A 25,694-nucleotide genomic window follows, 5' to 3' on the forward strand; every position below is an offset into this window, starting at 1 on the left:
ATGCATGGAGGAAAAAGAACACAGCATTCAAAGTAAAACACCTGCTACCTACAGTAAAATACGGTGGTGGTTCCATCATGCTGTGGGGCTGTGTGGCCAGTGCAGAAACTGGGAATCTTGTCAAAGTTGAGAGACGCATGGATTCCACTCAGTATCAGCAGATTCTGGAGACCAATGTCCAGGAATCAGTGACAAAGCTGAAGCTGCGCCGGGGCTGGATCTTTCAACAAGACAACGACCCAAAACACTTCTCAAAATCTACTAAGGCATTCATGCAGAGGAACAAGTACAATGTTCTAGAATGGCCATTTCAGTCCCCAGACCTGAATATTATTGAAAATCTGTGGTGTGAGTTAAAAAGAGCTGTCCATGTTCGAAAGCCATCGGACCTGAATTAACTAGCAATGTTTTGTAAAGAGGAATGGTTCAAAATACCTTCTACCACAACCCAGACTCTCATTGGAACCTACAGGAAGCGTTTAGAGGTTGTAATTTCTGCAAAAGGCGAATCTACTAAATATTGATTTCATTTCTTTTTTTTTTTTGTGGTTCCCAAATTTATGTACCTGCCTGATTTTGTTTAAACAATTATTGCACACTCTCTGTAAGTCCAATAAACTTCATTTCACTTCTCAAATATCACTGTGTGTCTCTTATATGATATATTTAACTGACATTTTCTTTTATTGCAACAACCAACGATTTATACAGGAAAATAATGACCATTAAGAAGGTTGCCCAAACTTTTGCATCCACTGTATATACATAAAGACATCAGTTAAGTTGGCTGGCTCTTTTGTTAGTAACCTGGTTAATTCAATGTTGTCTTACACAAAATAAATACCATGATTGTGTACTTATACTTTAATTGAGATTTAGGCAACAAATACTGCTCAAAGAACCAAGAAAGTCCAGAGAGAAAACGGAAGCAACAACAAGCGGCTTTTTCCCCAGAGACAGTTGATCAAGTTTTAATGGCTTAAAAAAACCCTGCATAAACCACACCTACAATAAAAGAACTGAAACTTCCATCACATGACTAACCATCATGTGAAGCAGTGTCTCAAATGCTTGACAAAAAAGGAAAAGTGCAAAATGGATAGAAAAAAGTATTTTATTATCACATATGATATTACATCCAAGTCGATGCATGCAGCTAATGAAATAGGTGAAAGAAGGAAGTGTCACATGAGTCATCTTCTGCATGTGATCTGTTGGAACCTGCGAAAGACAGAACAAACATTATGTAGGGCTAAACGTTACAGCAGAGTCAGCATGAACCTGAGATAACACACTTAAAAATCTGCAGTGAGAGAATACTGAGCATACTAATCGATGACTGACTTTGTGTTTGTCTACTGCGTGTAGACGTGTTCAGAAATATTGTCACTGATCAATAAAAGCTGCTCATGGAATTCTTTAAGTTTCATGTGATCTTGTATAGATTTCTATTTCTGTGGCTTCTGTTAGTGCAGTTAAAGTTCACTCATGTGAGCCTGCGGTGAAGGTTTTTTTCCATGAGATTTCTGTTTTACTGTCCGTTTCTCAATCAACAAGTCAGTTCGTTTAACATCAGTAGTATTTCATTGAGAAATACTAAGAAATACTTTAGTCTTGAGCTATCAGAAATATTCAGAAGAGAAAAAAGGCAAGTCTTTTGACAGTTGAGCAGCATGCAATATTTGTCAAAAGAACCAAACCTTTTTAAGTGTATTTGCGTGCCACATAAAAGTCAGATTTTAAACTTCTTTTAACAATGTTAAAATCAAAACAATATTAACAAATGCAGTAATTCGTCCATCTGTCCAACCATTTTCTTTCACTTATCCACTTATGTATCTTCTTGGAAGGTGTTCTGACAGTATTGCGTCTCCTGGATGAGGTAGATTTGGTGTGTGTGTTTAAGTGTGGTAGTGTAGCAGTGAGTGTGTGTCTGTAAAAAAGCATGTGATGGCTGCAAAGAAGAAAAGCGAGCTAATCGGGATTCTCTGAACTGAGGTTTGGCCTGTTATTTGATGCGACGTTTCCTGCGGCATAACACAGAAGTTCTGATAGCGTGGACGTAAATAATTAATGTTAATTACTAATGTTAGAATAATTCAGGGGCCAGTCGAACAGCACTGGGTAAGTGGTTCAAGTTTTATTGGCCCAATAAGACTGCTTTATATTTTAAAACATTAATAGAATGTAATTAGTAGACTTGAAATAAGCCTTGAAATAAATAGGGTGTAGTACACCCCATGCCCCCCCTTTAGACTCACCCCTGCTTACTGTTGGCATCAGTGTGACAGAAAGGATGGCTGTAGTCAACCTCCATTAGGCTGTCTTATTTAAACATTGTATGAGACTAAGTTAAAAGTTCAGTTGCATAAATATAATTTTATTGTAATTTCTATAGCTTTATTGTAGATGTGTTGCTGTGTTAAGCAAACTGCGGTGGGTGGGAGCAGCTAGAAAGTTCACTTTTCTTCCTGTTTGCACTTGTTGATCAATGGTTTTGATGAAGGACAGTTTTTCCCAGTAAAGGCCTTTGTGGTGATTACACGAACAAGCACTGCTATTTTGAACGTTCGAAACATGTTTTCGTTCACGCCACCTGATTGCACCATCTCTGCAACAGCTCCGCCCCGTGGCTTTTCTGTCTTATTTAAAAAGATATTTTTAATTGTCATTCTTTTTATTCACACATGTGATCCTAGATAGGTTTCTAATGCAGGTCTGTTTTTAAATCACAAATGTGGGAGAAACAGCTCTTCTTACATGGATTAAATGAAACATCGGAGAAAATAATTTCTCCTGGGGAAGTTTTTTAATGGAATTATCCAAGTTACAGCCCTAGTCAATATTAACGTGTTGTGACAGGAGCAATTTTTCACCTTTGTTAACTGAAGGGAAGTGCTCACCTTTAATGACAACTAAGAGCTAATCAGCACAGGAAGTGTACTTATTTCTTCCTAAATGTATCAGAGAACCCAAACAATAGTGTCTTTTGTTCTCTACAGTTTAAACAAAAGCACTCTGAAATAAAACAACACCGGCCTCTGATAAGCAACCACTAGGGCTGTTCGATATAACGATATATATCGATGACGATATAAAAACATCTTCATTTTACGCCATTGTTTGTTTCGTGGTGTCGCAAAATAAACTGTTTGCGGCAATATTTTTTCATCGTTCTGATGGTCACTGTAGTGGCTATATTAATTTCTTAAAGTTCTCTCTTTCTCTTATATTTAATATAACCACACTACTGACGGACAAGCGCCTGTTTTTATGCGTTGTCGCTACAACAGCGACAGTAACACCTTCGCGTGTCCGCTTGTTTATGTTCCACATAAACCTTTCACAATAAAGCTCAAGATCCTGTTGAGACTTTTCAAAATAAACCGAATCACGTGAAAGAGCAGATTATTTACGGATGAGAATTAAAAAAGAGCCGCCAGGTGCTAAAAAAATAAACCTTAGACTCAAACGTTAGAACAGGCTTTTCCCCGCAGCACGCCGTGTAATAAATACTAAGAAAACAGCGGCTGTTACAACTTCTCTCTAAAAATGTATCGTTTCATGCATCGGTTAAAACACTCGACTCCGGGTAAAGGACGCGCAGCTGGAAACACTTCGCAAGTCGAACTGCCCGAGATTCACAGAATTTACAGAAAATGTTACATTTTTGTGATTTATATCGGGATATGAGATTCTGGTCATATCGCACAGCCCTAGCAACCACCACCGTCGATCAACACAAATACTGATGTATAGTATTGTGGTTATATTAGAGCACCACAACGACTGTATTAAAAGGTCAGTTCAGACTTAACAGTAAAATCCCCTACTCCCAGTTCCTGTTGATTATAGCATTTTAACTAATAGTTTAATTAATCACTTCATGGTGAAAGAATACAGACACTTATTAGTAGAGGCTGAAAGATTTATCAGTCAACTGTAATTATCAGGCATTATTGTCCTATCACACATATTTCTGTTGGAATATATGTAGTGAAGCTATTATAATATCATTGTGTATGCGTACACGTCTAGTTAAATCCATTTCAGACAAACAGATGGAGGGAGGAGAAGGGGGGGTGCTTATCTGTTTTCAAGAGGCACGAGGGAGCTCAATATTTTTACTTTAATGGTTTTGTGGAAAGAATCAATCATTTAAATCCTGATTAAATTGCTTCAACAATGACACCTGCAGGCAAGGCGAGAGATGACAGGGCTGTATCTGTAGGTAGGGGGTAGATGAGGAGGACAGTACAAACTCAGGGTAGGACCTCTTATTAGAGCTTAATACACATCTATGTTTGTCTGGAGGATCTCATGTGGATCTGCTGTTGTTGCAGACATGCAAAATGATCCTCCCTTACAAATCAGCAAGCAAACAAAGTAAATACAGACACTGTGTTTGTGCAAACTAATCTTATATGAACCAAATGTATGAACTTGTAGTAAAGTAATACACTCACATATTACAGGGATGGTGACTAATGAACTGATCATTTATTTAGAGGATTATCTTTGTGTTTGGCTACTTCATGTGTGATGGTCATGTCCACAAACACACAACTGAAATACTTTTGTAATATTCATTCACATTTTTACACTCCTGCCTCATTTTCACAATAAGTTAGTTTGCAGTCACTAAAGCTATAAAGCAAACAACTGGTTTAATGAATTTGGTTAATTTGTTTTAATACATTATCACACTATATCATATTCCTTTCTGGTATGAGCAAGCGAGGAGGCTGAGGGTGGAGCTGGTTTAGGTACAGAGTTTACAACCAAATGGACTTAACCATCTGTTGTAACCACATGGGGGAGTTTGTTTTTTCTAATTATTGTCCCTGTGCAGCAATGATGCACAGAAAAGAAGGTCAGACACCAACTAGGGAGAATCAGAGGGACAAACGGAACAATACTGTCATCCCTTATGTAGCAGGTTTATCAGAGAAACTCAGGAGTCTTCTCCAAGCACGAGATCCCAGTGCACTTCAGACCCAGCCACGCACTCAGACAAAAACTGGTTCATCTCAAAGACAAAACTACCAAACAGAAACTTAACAACGTGGTGTATGCTGTACAGTGCAGCGAGGAATGCTTTGGACAGAGAAGACAGATGGTTTGAAAGAGGAGTGAAAGAAGCCATCTATGTCCACTGTGAACATGAGCAGGGCTTACAAAACTAACTGTCTGCCATCTATAATCCAGTTTTGAGGTTGGTATGTCTGTGAAGGTTCTCAGTCATCCAGGTTATCGTGGTCTAAGGAGCTTGGATAGAACAGCGTCTGGACTTCTTAAAGTTGCTTGAAAACGTTTCACCTCTCATTCAAGAAGCTTTTTCACTTCTAATGTCAAATGGTGGAAAGTCCCATATTTAAGTCCTATGGGAGTGTCCCCCTAAGAGTGACATGGATCCCCTAATGTCCACTGTGAACGACCCTCTTTGAACAGAGCCCATGGCTTACAACACCAACTGTCTGCCATCCAGTTTTGAGATCCCTTTCCAGACGCCTTAAAGCCCACTCACATCCTGGGCCTTTTGACCTCAGAAAATCACATGATAGGGTGAAGCCTTGGCTGATTGTTACCTACACCCGTTTTCACACCTTGGCTCATGCGATTAGGTAGAGGATCATTAGGGGGTCCATGACACTCTTGGGGACACTCCCATAGGGCTTAAAATCCAAGACTCTCCACCAATTGCACTTAGAACTGAAGAAGCTTCTCAGATGAAGGGCGAAACATCTTCAAGAAAACTTAAAGAAGTCCAGACGGATGACTGAGAACCTTCACAGACACATTGTCTGTTTTTTTTTCTTTTCTTATGTGTTTAAAATGCTTTAAATCAGTTACTAGAGGTTGTATTCGGTTGCTTGTTCCCTGATATCCAGGATCACAGAAGTGACTTTCCCCCGCAAATAAACAGCGGTATTCCTTTCTGTCTGGGCTATTTAAAGGTCGAATTAATCATCAGTGCTAAAACACTTTATTACATGCATGAGGTTTGTTCTCATCCACTGTGTGTGTGTGTGTGTGTGTGTGTGTGTGTGTGTGTGTGTGTGTGTGTGTGTGTGTGTGTAAGCGATTTTCTTCAATAAACCGCTGATAAGTTTTCACTACTGTAACTACTCAACTGTGCTTCTGATTGCCATTTCTCTAATGGAGTTAAGTGGCTGATAAAGCAGAGTATTTCATATTTTACTACAGCCCAAAAATACACGCATGTAACAGACAGCTGTGGTGATAAAACAGCACTTTGTTTCACTCTGAGCACCAGTGATTTTAAACACCTCCGCCATTCATTAAGCCTTACATTTAATCACTTCTGGGGTCCGCAGCAGTTACTGTTGGGGACCTGGGCGTCTTTCTTCAGCACAGTGGGCCTCACAACGTCCACATCACGGTGCAGGTGATCCAGTACGCCAGCGAGCATGCTGGGAGCTGCGTAGAAATCCACCAGAAAGTAAGTCCCTCGGCTGTGCCTCTGGTTGTGTTTGGTCATTCTGTAGGGCAGCTGTCTTTCTCCCAAGTTCTCCAGGTCTCTCACCAAGGCGCCCCGCTCCATTAACGTCTCCACCGTCCTTCGCAGAGCTGCCGCCGTCTCCGGCCGCTGCATCTGTTTCAGGATCAGGGCCAGCTCGTACCGAGGCATGGCTGCAGCTTAGTAATACCCGACTCACACGTTTAATTCAGCTAGAACTGGGCTGTCATTGCCACACTGCTCAGTTGAAAGGCGACATGTTATGACACGAGGGGCAGACACGAAAGGTCTTTAGTGATGACGCATAAAGCGTGCGCCTTCGTGGGCAACAAAGCCTACTAAATATAAAAAATAGGAGTCATTTATTTTTTTTAAATATGGCGTTAAATCTATAAATAAGTGTATTTCAATAATAAAAAAATTGCGTCTTATTTAGCATACCCACATATTTTACTCGTATTGTTTTAGGAAATTAGTCACGTGAGAGCAACCCGAAATATTTGTAAAGTTTTCTAAAGGATTTTTAAAATCACAATTAGTCAGTGGAATTGTGTTTTATTTAGTTTTCTGACATTTGGAAATCTCTAGAAACTGGTATTTATTTTTTTACTGAAGCGTGGATACGTCGACACCAAGCGTCTGCTCACAAGTGCCTGATTCCGTCACTTCCTTTTCCAGAAGAACGTGTTGAAGATGGCGGCGGAGAAGTCGGTACCGAGTGATCTTTTCAAATGCGTGTACTCGTTTCTGGTGGAGAACAAGTTCACCAAAGCGGCTCAGGAGTTCTTGAAAAAGACTAAAGTGGTGAGTAGCCTACGCTGTGTGGCGGTGTTTGACGGACACGTCCTGTCGTCGGGTATTAGACGTTAGGTCCAGGCGGCACGAGGGGTAAATACGTGCAGGTTACCGAGCCGGTGAAGTTAGCACGTGTATCAGCTGCAACCTGCCTTTGGGCTAATTAACGGTCTCAGTGCGTTAAAGTGTAAATACTGCAGCGTGTTTATACTTTTTAAATTATGATTTGTGGAGTTTTAGTCACAAATTCAAAGTGCTGCAAGGGAATTATTAACTTACTACTTCACGTGTTTCTCTACAGGCTCCGCAAGATCAGAATGAGGAGAGACTCGTCAATATCTACAACTTCTGGGTGAAGTGAGTTGCTTATTAATATTTATTTATTTTTATCCGAGAGGGGTTTTTCAAATAAAAATATGAAACGCATGACCAAGCTGACTTTCTGTGTCGATAAGTATGTTCCTTTAAAAATGTATTGGTACAATAGAAATTCCACTGCTGCTCTCCTAGTGTCCAAGGGTCTGTTGAGTTGAGGATTATCAGAGAAAAATCTAATACAATATAAACACAACCCTTTTGTTGTTTTACAAATTTGAAGCGCTTTTTGTTTAGACAAATGGGAAATGAAATGGTTCTTATATAGCACTGTACTACTCGAATGTTCAAAGCATTTTATTCAACATGCCAAAGAATAGTTTACCATGCAGAGTGGAGGGATTCAACCAGTCTCTCACTAACTCAGTGTTCAGTTTTTTGCCCAAGGACACTTTGGTATGCAGGCTAACGACTAAAGCATTATTATTTGCGTATCTTTCTACTCTGGGAAAGGGAGTGCCTTTTATCCCGTTGAAGTTTTCTTTTTAACATTAATATAGGGTGGTGTTGCATACTGTGTATTAATATAATTATGGGCTGTATCATTGAAACTCTATTTTAAATAGATCTCCCGAAGCCAAAAAACGAAAGGTGCCTCCGAACTGGACGGGACCGTCAGCCAAGAAGGCAAAACCCAGCACTGAGAGCTCCAGCAGTGAAGAGTCAAGCAGTGAGGATGAAGAGGCTGGCGCAAAACAAACTAAAGTAGCTCCTGCAGGTATAACCTTCATATTCGATATGGATAACTGAAAGGGTTGGCTGAATTCTGCTAGTAATGTGCATTCTGAAACGCTGTGATATTACATTTTTCCTCATTCTACATTTTAGCAGCCAAAAAGGGGCCTGCTAAAGCAGCAGCTACTAAAGCTGCATCCAGCAGCAGTGAAGACTCTAGTGACTCTGAGGAGGACAAAGCTCCTGCAAAGCCTGCTGCAAAGGTAGAAGGAAGCATCAGAATCAGACATTCTCTTGATAGCCTGTTATTGCTACATTACCTTGCCCGTTATCCTTTTATTAAAATGTAGTGTCTGTTTGTAGGCACCTGTGAAACAACCTCCTGCTGCTGCAGGTAGCACAAGGAAAAAGGATAGCAGCTCCAGCAGTGAAGAGTCTGACTCTGAGGAAGAACAAATCGCCAAAGCTCCTGCACAAAGTAAGTCTATATTGAGTAATTTGTTTAAGTTAAGATTGGGGAAAAATCTTGGGTTATTTAATTTACTGTATGCGTTTCTGAATAACAGAACCCAAGGCTGGTGCAGTCACAACACCCAAAGCAGCTGTTGCTGCCAAAGGTGCAGCTCAAAAGAAGAAGGAGAGCAGCAGCAGCGAAGACAGCTCCTCAGATTCTGAAGATGAGAAGCCAGCCAAGGTACACAAGGCCTTCTTTATGTTGTTATGTGTTGTTGATTGTCTCACACTCAGCCAAGTGTGGTGTGTAGCGGATAAATGCATGCAGCAGATATTAACAGCATATTTCCATGTGTTCTGTCAGGCTCCAGTCAAACCAGCCCCAGTAAATAAAGCTGGTGCTGAGTCAAGTAGTGAAGACTCTTCATCAGAGGATGAGGCTCCTCCCAGCAAAAAACCCAAAGCAGGTGTGTTTTCATGCTTTCTTACAACTATACAAGCTACACAGTAACAAAAGTCTGGTTTGGAAAGATGTGAGGCACACTTGCATCAGCGGCAAACCTGAGAAGTGAATCCCAATCAAGTCTTTTTAGCCTATTACTGATGTGCGTAAGTTCGACAGCTATATGAAAAAATAAGTGAGATTGAGTTCACATTAATTACAACAGTCCAGTTTTGTCCATATCATGATCATAACACCAGTCTGCTCTGACTGAATTATACCCAGAGCTGTTCACTTGGTCATCTCTGGAATGATCTGTGATTATCAGAATCAGATTACTTTATTGATCCCTAAGGGAAATTATTTATTAAAATATGTTTGTATTTGTTTTTGATGCTGACGATCTACATTTGTCTTTCTAGGAGCATACAGTGCTGTACCACCTCCTGCTTCAATCCACAAAGCTCCTGCTGCACCAGTAGCAAGCAAGGCCAAGGACAGCGACTCTTCAGACAGCAGTGATGACAGCAGTGATGACGACAAAAAGGTGGCAGGTAAGTGGGTTCCTTTTTATTTTTTCCCCACCTTGACTTCTTGGTGTTTATTGTTAAATGTCTAACAGCATTTTAACTTGCACAGCAAAACCAGCCCCCGTAAAGTCACCTGCAGCCAAACCTGGAGCGTCCAAACCTGCTGCAAAGAAGCAGGAGTCCAGCTCAGAGAGCTCTGGTATGGATCACAAACGTCACTCGCCCATTTCCCATCTTAAAATGATGATCAGTTTGTGACAGTGAATGTTTGTAAATGTCTCTCATCTTTCTAGATTCCAGCTCAGAAGAGGAGACGGCCAAGAAGCCTGCAGGTAAAGGAGCCCCAGTCAAAACTTCTCCAGCTAAAGAGGTGAAGAAACCTGCAACAAAGGTGACTCCTGCTAAAGCGGCTCCAGCTAAGTCCGCTAAAGATGAATCCTCCGAGGAGGACTCCAGTTCAGAGGAGGAGGAGGCAGCAAAGAAACCCCCAACCAAAGCTGCACCTGCCAAGACTACGCCAGCTCAGAAAGACGAGTCCTCGAGCTCAGGTAGGAGATGCACATTTTGGGTATTTGAGCTTCAGAAGTTGTTAAATATGACCTAATATAATTTCTGTTATTAACCCTATATTGTTTGCAAACCTTCATGACAACATTGATCTTGCTTTCCAGATTCAGATAGCAGCTCTGAAGATGAGGCCCCAGCAAAGCCTCCCACAAAAACCGCAACCCCATCCGCAGCTTCTGGAGCTTCTAAACCCCAAGCCAAGGCAGCAGAGACCAGCTCTGACTCGGAGGACTCCTCTGAGGATGAGGAAGAGCCAGTGAAAGCCAAGCCTGCTAAAACGGCTACACCAACTTCAAAGCCTGCAGCAAAGCCCCCTGCAGCAAAGCCCCCTGCAGCAAAGCCCCCTGCAGCAAAGCCCCCTGCAGCAAAGCCCCCTGCAGCAAAGCCCCCTGCAGCAGCAGAGAGCAGTTCAGAGTCTGACTCTTTGTCTGAAGATGAAGAAGAGCCTGCTAAGACTAAACCAGCAGCAGCTAAGCCAGCTTCAAAGAGTTCCACCCCTGCAGCTAAGCCTGCTGCTGCAGCAGAAAGCAGCTCTGACTCAGACTCCTCATCAGAAGATGAAGAACCGGCCAAGGCCAAGCCAACAGCAGCTAAGCCTGCAACACCAGCTTCAAAGAAGGCTACTCCGGTAGCAAAGGCTACTCCTGCAGCAGAGAGCAGCTCCGACTCCTCCTCTGAAGATGAAGAGCAGCCAGCCAAGGCTAAACCTGCAGCAGCTAAAGCTGCTACTTCAGCCTCAAAGCATGCTAAATCTGCAGGAAAGGCCGCTAAACCTGCAGGAAAGCCTGCCCCGAAAGAGAGTAGCTCAGAGTCCTCTTCTGAGGATGATGAAGAGCCAGCTAAGACCAAGCCAGCAGCAGCTAAGCCTGCTACGCCCGCTTCAAAGCCTGCTACTCCTGCAGCTAAGACTGCTGCTGCAGAAGAAAGCAGCTCTGACAGCTCAGACTCAGAGGATGAGGCAGCTAAGAAACAAGCTCCAGTTGCTTCCAAGAAGCCCGCCCCTGCAGCTGAGAGAACAACAAAGGCAGCGCCTGCAGTCAAAAAGGCAAAAAAAGCAGAGGAGAGCAGCTCTGATTCCTCAGATAGCTCTGATTCAGAGACGGAGACCCCCGTGACTAAGTCTACAGTTGCCAACGGCAAGGCAGCAACTCCCAAGACGGCAGCAGCATCAGCGAAGGTTGCAGCAAAGCCAGCAGAGTCATCATCCAGCGACAGCAGCTCTGAGGAGAGTTCATCAGATGAGGCTAAAGTGCCACGTAAAGCAGCCACTGCACCCAACACCCCAAAAAACAGTAAGTCTCAAACATCTGGTCATTAAATGGGGAAAAAAAAAACTATCACTTAACTGTCGGTCCTTAAGTGTTTAATATTTATAGAAGTGTAGTGTTTACTAGAGCAGGGCGATATGGCCAAAAATATTTATCACGATATATATTTGAAAATTTGCGATAACGATATAACTGACGATATAATGGATGCGAGACAAAATACAACTCCACAACATTACTAGCGCAAAAAGACAACCTTCCATTTATTTTCACTTAAACAAGAAGCTGGTTTTTATGTACATTAAAGCTTTATAAAAATGCAACAGTGCAAATGCAAATTCCTTGCTGAAAGTTTAACCAAAAGGCATTTCCAGTACAAATGGGCTGACATATCCTGAGCATAACCATGTATAATATCCACTGAAGTTAAAAAGAGGTGCTTTGCAACATTAAACTGCAGTGTGCAGTACATATGTTTCGGACCATAAGGTGCACGGGATTATAAGGCACATTAAGCGAAACAAAGCAGTCAGATAAATCAAACTTTATTAAACTCATTCTTCTTGCTTCCTCCACTTCTGTACCATTGATTCATTAATGTTGAATTCTCTGGCAGCTGCTCTATTCCCATGTTGTTGCAGTATATTAATGACTAACCTCGTATTGTGGATGGATTATCTCAGTTGTTCTCCTGACTGAAGTTTGGTCCGTTTACAGTATCCTGCCATGCGATTGCATTTGTCTCTAACCATGAGGAACCTTCACGTTAACTTTTATAAGTGGAAAAAAGTTAGCGTTCATCCTCCAGCTTCACTGTTTATGTTATGCTAACATAGCTGTGTCGCTAGCGATCACCTAGCACATCATTATATACCAGCTAGCCCAACTTCAGTAACCCTACAAACGTCACTGCTGTTTAGTTTCCTGTCTTCATTTATGTTGGAAGTGATAGCAGAGCTGTACGTTTGATTTTTTTCAGAAATCTCTCAGTCAGAACATGCTATATCATGCTTAGGTAACTAGCGAGACTAGCGAGCTAACTTCCGCTAGCTTCCTGCTAACTTCTAACTCTGTTAAATGTAATAACTTTTGTTTTCATGGATGCCTGGAAGTTAAACTTTATAGTTACACCTGGTAAAGCAGCAATGCTGATCGTTTTATTAAAGATGAAAGAATTTAGACAGGTTTTAACTCTCAGTGATGCTGCAGTGTTGTTTGACCTGAAGCATACGGAGTTTAGGACCCAGATTACTCCCAGATTTAAGAGCATCTTAGTCCGACAAATACGACAATAACAACGGCCGCTTGCATGTTCTGCAAAAAAATGTGCTTTGTTGTGTATCTGACGGACAAACACCAATCCAGTTCCACATCACTGAAGTTGCACCATTTTTACAAACCAATTCTGGTTCATCTGTTTCACTCAACAATCGGCCATGTGCGTATGAAAACAAAGGCACTGCGCATGCGCGTTTTACTCCCATTCTATCGCGATATTTCATTTTCCTATCATTGCCTAACATTATACCGGTATTACCGTGAACGGTATAATATGGCCCAGCCCTAGTGTTTACTAAGTATGAGCCCCTTTTCATCTGATACAGGTACTAATGGAAAAAGAAAAAAGGATGAAGAATCATCAGAAAGCGAAGAGGAAGAAACGGATTTAAAAACACCAAAAAATAAGAAGGCCACAACCACACCACAGACTTTCCCTAAAGCCAATAAGAAGGTAAGACCTGCACAAAGCTAGAATTGAATTAAAGTGAACTGAAATAAGCTGACTGAAACATTTTGTTTTCCAGTCTACCAACGTACCCTTCCGTAGAATAAAAGACGACGAAGTAAATGTGGACCCGCGCCTTGCAGACAATTCGTTTGATGCAAAGGTGAATTATTTAATCATAATAATCATTTTTACAGGATTACTGAGCATTATAGTTGTTGAGGTGGCAGATAAACAAACTTTTTTTTTTTCTCTCTTTATAATGTTCTATTTCAGATGGGAGCCAATGGAGACTGGGGCCAGAAAGCTAACGATGTGCTCAAGTTCACAAAAGGTAAATCATTCCGCCACGAAAAGACAAAGAAGAAAAGAGGAAGCTACCGTGGGGGAGCCATCTCCACTTCAGTCAACTCCATTAAGTTTGACAGCGACTGAGAAAGTCCACAACCTCCCATTTCAACTGTACTGTACCGGACAGATCAGGAATACAAGTTGTCTGCTCAAACCACCCTCCTGTAAACAGTCTCTCCAGCAGTAGCAGCAGCACACTAACAGAAGATGGTCCATCACACTGAACTGGCCCTTTGATTCGACTTTGCTTTAGTCTGTAATGGAGTTTACATTTAGCAGAGCTGTGGCAGCAGGGAAATGTGCTCCCAACTGTGACATCACTTATAGCCACTAGGTGGCTGCAGCCACTGGCTAATGGAGAAAATGTTTGGCTCTTTCTGCTTGTTTTCACAACCTCCTTTCTTCTTAAATGGTGAATGTTTGTAACATTAAGCAATCTTCTTGTCTAGGTATGATCGAAATTAATCCATCTATACATGTTCTTCATTTTCAAATTTGTTTTTTGTTTAATAGACTACATGGATTCTTGATGTTTGTCCCTTTTTCTTTTTTTTTTTCTTCTTTGTCCACATTTAAATGTGAAGAGGTTTGGGGCTTTTTCTTAACATCACAAGAAAACCTATCAAGTAGAAATTTTATACTGTATTTATTATGTTTTATTCCACTTCAATCTTTAAGGGCCTCTCAAGGTCTTTTCTCTGTTCAAGGATTTTTTTTCTTTGGATCCGTTCCCTTTGTTAGGAAGTCCTTTCAGTCCCTCCCTGTACTGTTCAGTGGTATTAAGTATGTAATTCGAACATAGCCATGCTCGTTTCAGTTATTTGATTATCATATGAGATCCTGTGTACCGCTGTCATTTTTTTTTTCTTTTACACCTCAAATCTGTAAATAAAGACTAAACAATATACTGGTGATGATTTCATGGACAGTTCACTCACTGTTTGCTCAGCTGACAGTTTTACATGTGCACAATTGGAGAGGAACTCCAATTTTTAGTATCTGCACATACCAAGTTGTTGCGTGTGTGCTGATATTGTTGTTGGCAAATTAACGGTCTAGAAAGTACATATTTTTAAACTTTGTTAACCCTTTAAACCCTGAACTGTGGAATAACAGCCAGAAAAAAATATTTTCTTTTTAAATTGAGTGCTTATTAAACCTTAATGAAATAAATTAATTTGCATGGGTTTACATTTGTATCATATTTGCTACATCAGGCTTTATTTTTTGCAACTTATTCTTTAGAAATCTACTTTGCAATTGCCACTAGGTGGCAGTGGAGTAGCACTGCCCTCAGCATGACGTTTAGTCAACGTATGTAAACTGTCACCCGATTCCTCGGGGCAGTTTGTGTCCAGACAGCTCATTTCCTGTTTGTTTTTTTCATCTGTTGAACACAGATGCATAAGTCTGTCATCTCAAATGAACTGAGGCCTGTTAGATCAGCATGTGCGGCTAAAGGGATATTCCAGCAATTTAGCACCACTCTGAAAACAGAGATAAAGACTCAGTTCTACACACCATGTACTGTCCATGCTTAGATTTCAGGTTTTATACCAGATGATCAGGGATTTTTTTTCTCAATTAAAAAAAACAACCAGTGGAGATGTTGGGGTTTTTTTTGTGTTTATTTTTCTTTTCTTTCTTTTTTAAGCACTTATCTAGATTGTAGGCAAGGGTGGGGACAAGCCTATCCCAGCTGTCAAAGTGAAAAGGTGCGCTACACCCAGGACAGGTCACCAGTGTCACAGTGCTTTGGGAGGAAACCAGAACAGGCACAAACTCCACACAGAGAAGCTTGAAACTACCAGGTTTCAACCAGAAAATTCCTTGCTGTGAGGCTAACCACTGCTCCACTACACCACCTAAATTTTCCCTGATAGGGTAGCATAAATAAGTTCAGTATTACTGTACTTCATCTGGGTTGGTATGCATGAAAAATTCTCAACTGAAATGTTTATCAATATATTGTTACAATGTAATCACATTTTCCTGTTAAAGAAACTCAGACATGACCTCACCTGCACACAAGCAGGTTTCCCTCTGGGACATTAAACTATACATTTATCTGTATTTTACAGTGAACTTTACATGAACAGCTGGGTGGCCGTGGCAGTAAAAACTTGTTCTTGACAGCAGTGGCTGTAAAAAATGTCTGGTTTGTATCAGAAAATGACTGAATATTTAATCTTTCCCCGTAAAACTCTACAAACAGCCTTTGGTGAAAAGTGGATTCATCGCAGTGGATTGGATTGGCAGATATTACTGTAGTCAGTGACTGTTTAAATTATTTTTACATTTTATCCTCTTAACTCCTTATGCTCAAGTGGGAAAAGTGATTGCGAGACTAAATAATTTGCAGCCGACTAGCTGATCTCTTATTCTTATTGCAGAGTATATTTTTTCATTAACTCATAATAATATCTGGCAGATAGGAAACCGCATATGACCAAATAAATAATATACTCTCTGGTTTCAGTGCAAAAAGCTTCAGGCTTAGACTGAATGAACAGCGCACACCCCGTGCATATGTACGCACAAGGAGGAAATACTACATGAACTCAATGCACAAAAAGAGCTGTTGACTTATGATTGAGGTCTGTAGTCACTCCAAATATAGCCTCCTTTGCAAGCCTGGCAACTGCTAACCACTGAGCAATGCTCCAGCGCTCATCAAGCAGAGAAATCTGACAGAGCGTGCTTGCTCGAGGTTTTACATGGATGAACTGTTGAGAAGTGGTTACTGTAGAACGGTTACTGGGCAGTTTTTGAGCACGGATGTAGCTGCTGTTGCACTTGGAGGCTCTGTGCAGCAGCAGTGGGTCAGGAGGTCCTTCAGGGAGTTTTAGAAAGTAAAAGGAAATAGTGTTTTGCTTTGCAGGTTTTAAAGCTCATCATTTGTTGATTTGGGATAAGTGCTTTGAAATTGAATAATTAGGAAAAGGCAGGCCGGCCACAGCTTTTAAAATGTCTTATTTAGAATTTCAACATTTCTTCGGACTGTTGGGCAAACATGATCTTCAGCTGTATGGGGAAGGAATTACCACAGGCCTTCTTATGGGGAAGGAAGTGCTGCAGAGCAAAACAGCACAGAAGACAGAATCTGTACATTTCTTTTTGGGTCTACTTTGCAAGCCCAGCAAATCAATAAATAATTTGATTAAATGAAAAAAAAAAAAAGTTTCACAAAGCTGGATATGAGACTCTCCTAGTTAATGTTAAAAGCTGGCATAATGGAGATGCATGACTTTCACTGGACAGCCATTCTATGATTAAAGCAGAATGTAAGTGATGCAATGTTAAAAGAAAAATAATTTTCCACTTCTGAGCTATTGAAATGCCAGACAGAAACTCTGAAAAGACCATTGGTGAGGAATACTGATGAGAGGTCCACGTACCTGATCTCCTGCCTAGCAATCACTCCCGAGCACCACTTCCGTCTGTCAGTCGTATTACGTGCGGCAGAGCGAGCCAGCTCGTTCGGGTAAATTGCAGCAGTGTGTGTGCACGAAGGGCTGCAGGACAATCTTTTAATGGGCAGCGGAGGCTGAGGACTGCCCATCCTGTCCATTTCAATTAGACAAAAATGCTGACTACTCTTGCGCATAGACACACACAGACACACAATAATTTTCTCCGTCTGGAATGAAGTCAAAGCCAGGGGTTACAATCAGCCATGCGTTTTTGCTTGAAAAATCATTACACTTGACAAATGACTTCCCAGGTGCTCCAACAAATAGTCGTGCTAATCCCCCCCACTGTGCTGTCAAAGAGGGAAAATGGGAACGTGGCAGGACAACAACTTACAAGTCAAGCAGAACTCTGTTATAAAAAATAAAAAGCTTCATCACCATTACATTATTGTAGCATCTTTAATAGAGTTCTTCTTTTAACATCTGTCGTATATAAAGTGTTTCCATGGGGAATAATAATGCTAAGAACACAGGGTAAGACGGCATACTTAATCTTTTATGGGACATTATAGGAATAAAGATGCAGACTGAGTGAAGAGGTGCTAACGACATTACAGACTTCTGCTTTGTCCCACCAAAGAAATATCCAGGCTATGTTAACAGCGTAGAACAGATATACTGCAGCCTTTATAGAGCTGAAGGTCAAACTAGATTGATTCATCTTTTAGTCTTGCCCTTTTGCTGTAAAATGCATTAAATACAGAAGAGCAAAGTGGTGTTTTTAGCATTTGACAAACAGATGCACCGTTCTGCATTCCTTTATAAAACATGAAAAAAAAAAATCAAACATACAAACTTTGTATATTTTCAAACATACAAATACCCATGATGCCTCAGGCAGGCACACTAGAGAAGCCTTTCAGGACACAGTGCACTGCGTCAGGATGCTTCAGCCACAATACTGATAGCTGGAACTACAGCAACATGCGTTAATGATTGATGATGAGCTGCAGTCTTAATTGTCTATTAAACTTCTTAAAACCCGTCCAAGCAAGACTGCCTTTGATGATATTGGTAATGTTGCCCTATACACCTGCTGTCTTCCGCTCTCAATTGCAACTGGTCTCCTGTGACATTATGTCTTCGGTGTGGCAAAATCCCAGGCGGTATCCTGGGCACACTTCCACATGGCACGCACAAGCCGAGTGAAGCCCATGTCTTTGGGTTTCTCCAGCCCACGCATGAGCCGCTGCTTCATGATGGCTATGAACTCCTTATTACTAAGCTCCCCATTCCCTAAGGAAGACAGACAGAGAAGGAGAGAAGGGGGAGAGGGGTGATGGACAGGGGAGCGGGATGATGAAATAATAAAGGAAGAGTAAGTAAGACGAAGGAGCTGACTTCCATTTATTGATGATTTCTACCTCCGGAGGCTTTGTGTTTCATAAATATTCAGAGCAGAGAGATATGATGAGACTGTCAGCTACTTACCATCACAATCAAAGAGCGCGAACACCACGTCGCAGACGTGATCCGACAGCTCCACTTTTGCTACGGTGCGTGCCACCTGCTTCATGGTGACTGAGAGACAGAGGGAGGAAAGATACACAGATAAAAAGATTCACTGTGAGAGCAACACAGGCACAGACTCACACATGTCAGCACATCAGCGGTGCAAGTGGAGAACAGTGTGTGCAAATCAGACTGCTCGGATCAACAAAAAGGGTTTCAATTCGCTGGGGAGGCTATCGGATGGACACATGAGAGAAAGAAGGGGCTGAGAGGAGAAGAAAGAGCGGACCGCTACAGGAAATCCAGCTGGGAATGGAACTGGACTGAGGAAAATATGGAGGATGTAAGTTTAATCAGGATTTACCAATAGTCACAAATGGAGGAGGGCAGGTATGAGAGACGAGTGGGGGTGAAATAAAACGTGACAAAAATTTCCCTGCAAATGGTGAGAGAAAAAGATGAGCCAGCACGCCATCAAGAACCTCATTACTGGCCTTCTTTTATATATTCAACAAAGCCATTGTGCAGATCCAGATCACACACCCACACATGAGAAACTGTTCTGAAAGGGTGTGAAATCAGTGGACTTGAGTGCAAGATGAAAGCAAAGGAAAAGAGAGTAACAAAGACATTAAAAAGCTCAGCTGAGACACGAGCTGCTTCGGGCTCGAAGAGGAGAAAAACGGTTTCAGTTCATGGACGGCAGCAGGGAGCAGAGAGTTCGCAGACATGTGTCTGCCAGCTCGCTGTGAACCCACAGCATCCTCCCAAAGCCGCTTTACGCAAAGTCAAAAACACACTGATACACATACGCGGTTTGTTACTGTGCAGAAATGCCACTGAAACCAAATGCCTGAAAAAGCACCTCGGGGTAGACCCTTCGCTCCCTTAACACAGCAGCTGCTTCATAAATGAATCAGAACAAATGGATGCACAGACCGAAAACATATGGAGGTCTATTGATGGACTGAATCACTGCAACAAATGAAGGAAACAGACTCTTCAAACAACTGCCACAGGTCTCATCTGCCGCTTTTGTTCTCACATTAAAAAGATTTTCATTGTCAGCTTCTGACAAATGAATTGAGTAGTAATGAAAGTGCTGAGCCACATAAAGACAGTACGAGTGATTTAATGAATTTAAACTTTGTAATTAGTTTTCACCAGTAAGCACTGAAAATAAATTCTTCAGCACTGAGAACAGCATAACCACAGTGAACTCTGTGGGCGATTTTTAAAGTCTTAATATGTGAGATCTTTCAGGGTTTTTTCCTAACTAAACCCCTTTGTGACGCTTTTTATGTGGATGAGTTAACCAACTTTTCAAAGTGAAGAACTACTACTGTGCGGTGTGCAATACACTGCAGGTGTTCATGGTATAATGGGGGGGGGGGGGGGGGGGGGGGGGAAGGCCAGTTAGTAACTGGAGTTTGGCTCCACTGTAAAAAGTTACACCAATCGCTCTTCAAAAATATTTACCGAAGTTTTATGTCTGTTTGTGCCCCCACTGTCACGGTCCGCAGTGGCTGACCGTGTGGAGAGTGTTTGGAGGACCCAGGTGCGGACACAGATAAGCAGACCAAATTAACTTTAAACAAAAAGCGAGCCTTTATTTGAGGCTGGAGTACATGAACTAAACTAAACGAGAACTGAACAGGGACAACAACTAAACAGGAACCTAAACTGGGAAGAAACTACTAACAGTGAGACTATGAACAAGATTGTGCCAGAACATGAGGGAACTGTGAAATATAAGAATAAGCATCATGAGCCATGACCTGCACAGAGACTTGAAACCTGACATGACATAAGGCGTGGAACACAGACGACGCGACACAGACTGAATGAAACACAGAGACTAAATACACACAAGGGATGATCAAGGGAAGTGGAAACACATGAGGGGGAACAGCTGATACACATGAACTTAATGACAGGACAGGGAAAGTGAAACTACATACACTGACATTAGACGGACTTTCAAAGTAAAACAGGAAACATGGGGATTAGACGCGACCTGAACTGAACATAACCACACAGACAGGACGCATGCCAGGTAGGTGCACAGACAAGGGAGACTGAATACAGGAGGAGATGACATAAACACCTAAGAAACAAAGGACTAAACAGCAACCTTGAAATTAACTAGAAGAACTAAACTAGGGCACAAATGAATACCAAAATATATAAAAACTCAAACACTGGGTCACAGACCCAGCCCATGACACCCATTTCTCAATGCAGGAACTCCAGCAACACTTAAGGAAAGAGGAACAACTTTACTGACTGACCAACGGGTTTCGGCTTGTGGATGACCCTGATGAAGGCCACAAGCCGCAGTCAGTAAAGTTTACAAATCCTACCATGTGGATTCATGGATTTTTTTTTTCACATTCTGTGTCTCACAGTTGAAGTGTACCTCTGGTGCAAATTACTGACCTCTGTCATCATTTTAAGTGGGGGAACTTGCACAATCGGTGGCTGACTAAATACTTTTTTGCCCCACTGTAAATTATAGTTCAGGCTAGTTCGGGTGCCCCTAGAACCAGATGTTCACAGAGGTGCCACAGGGCCAGTGTGCTCCCTGATGCACTGAGCCCATCTAATCTTTTCTCTTTCACACTCTATATCCCTGTGATTTTGTGCCACATCATTATTCCTTTCACATCTTACGTAGTTTATGCTCTTCCTTTTTTCTCCATGCAACTTTGTGCAGGTATCTTTGGAGCAGCAGGTTTCTTTATGAGTGACTGGCCCCACCAGCCGGTTGAGTGTTTACTGTTCTACTGTAAGCTCTTTTCTCTTTGCTCATCCAAGCCAGTGATGGCTGCAGAGCCTCCCCAGGCCTGTTTGTCCCAGAGGTTATCGTCCAGTTTTTTGTATTCAACTGCTGTTGCAACCACCCTGCAGTAACGGACTTATGGAGAAAGAAACCATTTAATGGTGGGTTAACTCAACCCTAATCATCCATTCACTTGCCCGGTGATAATGCTGGCATGTTTTAGGGGACATCAGCAGCCTGTAGTAGGAGCACAAAGCGATCTGTCATGTGTGCATAAGCAGTTTTTGTGTTTGAATTTGCACAATTCTTCAGGCCCAGGGGAAGAAGTGGTGGATAAATGGATGGACTGATAAAAAGATGACAAATAGCTGAGCTTGGTTTGGGAGAAAAGCCAGGAAAAAAAAGATGTGGGAAGCAGATCTGGCTGTCAGAGTGTTAACAGCCATGAGATGCAGACGATGAAACGGAGAACAGTTAAGTCTAAAGGGGGATAATTAGGGAAGGGAGAGAATGTCAAAGTAAAGGGTGACTGTGGGTGTACCTTTATCTATGGAGGCTCCAGCCATATGGTAGAAACTCAGAGCTGTGTCCACGTCATTTACGTTCTTCAAGAAAGTAAAGAAGTTCTCCACCTCCTCAAATGTGATGCCCTGTGCGACAAAGAAAAATGGACAAATTTGTTACAAATCCTTCCTGCATTTGTATTTGGGCTATTAGAGCATTCCAAACCTGCGAAAAACAGCCAACTATTGTTAAGACAAGAGCTGCCACTGTAGAATACCACATTTGGAGGACCTTAGGAGTGTGACACAAATGACAAGAGGAAGTCTGCATAAGCTTTTGACACACATGGTTAAACATTGTGCCACAGACCAACAAGGGGACAGACAGCCTAAAGCAAACATGCGCACATACACATATAAACAGACACATAGTCACACAGCTGCTGCACTGCTGATGAGCTTATTTGCAAAGAAAAGTGAACAGCTGGTCTTGGGCTGTAAATAATACTTGAGTCATTTACATTACAGGTTCTGCCAATACTGACAGACTGACAGCAGGATTGAGGAAGACAGGGTAAACAGTAAAAGAAGTGAAGACAGACAGGGAGCGATGCTTGCTGCTGTTTAATTCCTTAGGGAGACAACTCTGGCAGCATCATCTTTTCCCTCATGACTTGGAGGAACAGTCACTTCCCTGCTTTCTGTTCCTTTTCTCTCCTAATCGCTGTATTTAACCATCAGACGTGCCTTATCGTAGCTAAGTCTGACATCTGTGGTGCTTTAATGTATAACAAACAGCTCTGTGACAGTCCACATCGTTACATTCCAAAAAATTGAAATGGGACATATTTCGCTGCAACACCCCTGGGAATACGATATGCATGGGTGTAACTTCAGTCAGTTGACTGATGGGGCTCGTTACCGTGAAACCGATCCAGCATAAAAACGGGGTTCATGCAAAGAACTTGAAGTAGGAAGGAGATATAAGCATGTACTAAATTTAGAAATTATGATTTTTACATTACCACGAATGTCTGTGGAGAATTTTTATGCTTAAAGCAATGTGGCTGTAAAGCAATAGTCTTGTCTTTTTTTTTTCTTTCAAAGACTACTCAACTGAGGATAATGTCTAAAAAAAAAAAACACAGTGCAATTTTGTGAAGACTCTGAGACGACCAGAGAGGAATGAAGAGAGCTAACTGCACCAATATGAGGTCATCCCAAAATAGAGCTAGAGGTGGCTGGAGAGACTGAGTTGGTAAGGTGGATAAGATCAGACACTGTATGTGCTGCCCACTCCCAGTGATGTATTACCTCTCATCCAGACTCTCACAAAGACTCTCAATGCCCCTGCACAGTCTCTTTTTCCCTTACGCATGCACCGTCTGTCATACATCCTCCCATGTAGGCTAATTAATTAAAACACTCAGAACACCTCATCAAGCGCTGTATCTTACCTCTGGAGTGGCTAAGACTTTCAGAGCTACATTTAAGGATGGACGAAAGGACATATTTATTTACCTGTGCATCCTTAAACATTTTCTTCAACCCCTTCTGCATCTGCTTGAGTTTACGAGACTGGACGCCGCTGTAGGCCAGCAGCATACCCCCGAACTGCCTCTCAGTGATTCTGCCGTCCACAGGATCGTTCCTCTCAAACTAGGGAGGGAAAAAGAGAGAAAAACAGATCAAGTGCTATGTGGAGGAAACAACATTTTTAGTAAGGGAGCGCACAGGGAGATGGGAAACAGTAAATACTGATGTCAGGCTTCAAGCTGAGTCACGTCTGGAGCTGGCATTGGTGACATTAAATGTGCATGTGCATTTTTGCAATGTTTCACTGCAACAACAGCATGCCTCTGCTGTGTCAGGTCAACACACTTGATTTATGACTGAGGATGTTTGACATTTCTCTCTTAACTTGTTAACCTCTAGAAATGTTGCATTTCTGGCAGGCAGGATGTGACTAAGCCCCCCACATTATAATAATGAGAATGGCACGTATTCTTTGACCTGTAAGTTTGTAAGCATAAGAGTTACAACTATAAAGAGTCGTCATGCATCACTTTGAAGCTGACGGTTGGTCCCTAGCAGACATTCCAGGCTCCAGTTTCCTAGGTAACCCTGTAATGTAACCTGATGATTACAGTATAGCATAAAGTCAGTTAAACCTCAGGGATATCAGTCTGTTCATTTAGGAAGCATAAACCATTGTGAAACCATTTCATGTGCTTTGATATAAAGGAAAGAAACAAAAGATGCATTGGAGAAGCAACACAACAACACCACCTGCGAAACCATCCTCATCATTTTTGTTTTTACTTTGTGTGTAAAACCACCTGTCACTACCTCCTTCCTTCCCCCCTCACAGAAACATTTTTTTATTTAATTGTTAGGGTAATTTGGGACTACATATAATAGTAAGATTTGTTTCCTCAGCATGAAAATCCTTCCAGACTGATTTGTTTTTTCTAGTTTTTCCATTTGCTATTGTCCTTGTCACTACTTGTAGCAAAAGATGTTACCTGCAGCCATTTCAGGTTGCACATGTAGTCCAGCGCCTCCAGTATGGCAGAACAATATGATCAGTGTCTGTAAGGTTTGTTGTTTCCCTAGCACAATTTAAATTGTGTGAAGGAGATACTAGGAGATAGGCTGTGACCTGCGGCGTGCTGGACAGGGGAGTAAAAGGGGATCAACCTTAGCAGCAGGACTAGTATCTGCTCTTTTGTGAAAGGAGGACCAACATGACCACTGTTAAGAGTCGTACAATGTAGCTACAAACTGGTCACTGTGCTCATAGGACAGAGCTGTTGGGTTTGCCTGGCAGCACCAGAACGGGCTTGTCCGCCACTGGTGCGCCGTTCTCTACAGAGATGGAGAGCACCTTCACACTGAACATAAGAGCAACGTCAAAAAGTCTCGAGACACTGTTGAAAACGCTATGAAATGCTAGCCACTTCAATCGCTTTTCTTAAATTCAAGAAGAGTTAAAACTCAGGAACCACTCATTTCATGTTGGCTGCAGTTATTTAATCTGCTTTCACATGAAGTTGCTGAATGTTAAAATAAATTCAAACTTATCTGTTGTGTTATGATTTCCCCGAATGACTACTGAGGTATCATTAAGGCCTGACACATAATGCTTCCTTTTCTTGCAGATGCTCAGATCTGAGTCCTGTTCTCTGAGCCTCTGATAATGCCACTCATTATGGTTTGGAGCATCATTTAGGCACTAGGCATGGTAAACACCAGCTCAACCATATGCTCAGCAGCACTGATCAGCTGTTGCTACTGACTTCCTCATCGTTTTTGTTTTTAATTTATGTGTAAAACCACCTGTCACTAGCTCCTTCCTTCTCCCCTGATAGAAACATTTTTTTTTGATTTAACTGGACTCTGGAACTACATGTAATACAGACAGTGAGATTGTTTTTGGCTCTGTGAAAAAGCTATTCATTTTCCTCTGCAGCTCCTAATAAGTACAGAGACTTAATATGCATTTAAATTCAAATGGACTGTAACTATACACAAACTGTAGTAAACCAGTAGATGGAAAATTGAAGTTGAATCATCTCCTCATTAATTTTTCCATTTTTGTTACCTCTAGTTTGAGCACGTCGTGCTGCAGTTTCCTTTGAAACTCCAGGAAACTGCCAATGGTGAGTTTGCCCTTCAGATCCCCTCCAAAGAAGTATGTGGTGAGAGCAGAGCTGCAGCCACCTGTCTTCAGGGTATTTCCTGTGGTAGAGCGATCGCGGTGTCGCATACCCATGCTGGTCTGGGAACGAATGATGCTCTGGACCTACACATACAGAGAG

General features: G+C 41.8%; 3 protein-coding genes across 4 annotated transcripts in view; 1 reads left to right on the forward strand and 2 right to left on the reverse strand.

Annotated features, from left to right (window-relative positions):
• Positions 1 to 1,096: 1,096 nt before the first annotated feature.
• Positions 1,097 to 6,782, reverse strand: mrps6 (mitochondrial ribosomal protein S6). The gene is made up of 2 exons (XM_026189293.2): positions 6,314 to 6,782; positions 1,097 to 1,221 (listed from the first exon to the last, which is right to left on the reverse strand). The coding sequence occupies exon 1, from the start codon at positions 6,650 to 6,652 to the stop codon at positions 6,320 to 6,322; it is 333 nt and encodes a 110-aa protein (XP_026045078.1). The 5' UTR covers positions 6,653 to 6,782; the 3' UTR covers positions 1,097 to 1,221; positions 6,314 to 6,319.
• Positions 6,783 to 7,159: 377 nt separating this feature from the next.
• On the forward strand, positions 7,160 to 14,568 carry nolc1 (nucleolar and coiled-body phosphoprotein 1). Its single transcript, XM_080287749.1, has 14 exons — positions 7,160 to 7,285; positions 7,578 to 7,633; positions 8,218 to 8,369; positions 8,480 to 8,589; positions 8,690 to 8,804; positions 8,893 to 9,020; positions 9,144 to 9,246; positions 9,644 to 9,775; positions 9,861 to 9,950; positions 10,045 to 10,299; positions 10,423 to 11,610; positions 13,191 to 13,318; positions 13,392 to 13,475; positions 13,589 to 14,568. Exons 1-14 carry the CDS (start codon positions 7,175 to 7,177, stop codon positions 13,745 to 13,747), a joined length of 2,811 nt encoding a protein of 936 aa, XP_080143875.1. The 5' UTR covers positions 7,160 to 7,174; the 3' UTR covers positions 13,748 to 14,568.
• Positions 14,569 to 17,516: 2,948 nt separating this feature from the next.
• micu1 (mitochondrial calcium uptake 1) overlaps positions 17,517 to 25,694 on the reverse strand; it is a 36,631-nt gene continuing 28,453 nt past the window's right edge. For both annotated transcript variants that reach the window (XM_026189367.2, XM_026189366.2), the window contains 5 exons: positions 25,478 to 25,678; positions 23,395 to 23,532; positions 21,912 to 22,020; positions 18,568 to 18,657; positions 17,517 to 18,372 (listed from right to left, as the gene is read on the reverse strand). In XM_026189367.2, the coding sequence (XP_026045152.2) occupies positions 18,212 to 18,372; positions 18,568 to 18,657; positions 21,912 to 22,020; positions 23,395 to 23,532; positions 25,478 to 25,678 (699 nt within the window). In that variant the 3' untranslated portion in view covers positions 17,517 to 18,211. The remainder of the gene's footprint in view (positions 18,373 to 18,567; positions 18,658 to 21,911; positions 22,021 to 23,394; positions 23,533 to 25,477; positions 25,679 to 25,694) is intronic.

The sequence above is a fragment of the Astatotilapia calliptera genome, chromosome 13 (genome assembly GCF_964374335.1).
Source record: "Astatotilapia calliptera chromosome 13, fAstCal68.1, whole genome shotgun sequence".
Classification (NCBI taxonomy): domain Eukaryota; kingdom Metazoa; phylum Chordata; class Actinopteri; order Cichliformes; family Cichlidae; genus Astatotilapia; species Astatotilapia calliptera.

Bases quoted from the DNA above. Each gene is read 5' to 3' on its own strand.
- mrps6 (XM_026189293.2), bottom strand. From the start codon at position 6,652: ATGCCTCGGTACGAGCTGGCCCTGATCCTGAAACAGATGCAGCGGCCG.
- nolc1 (XM_080287749.1), top strand. From the start codon at position 7,175: ATGGCGGCGGAGAAGTCGGTACCGAGTGATCTTTTCAAATGCGTGTAC. The intron at 7,634-8,217 runs GTGAGTTGCTTA...TATTTTAAATAG, and splicing joins ATCTACAACTTCTGGGTGAA to ATCTCCCGAAGCCAAAAAAC. The intron at 9,951-10,044 runs GTATGGATCACA...TCATCTTTCTAG, and splicing joins GTCCAGCTCAGAGAGCTCTG to ATTCCAGCTCAGAAGAGGAG.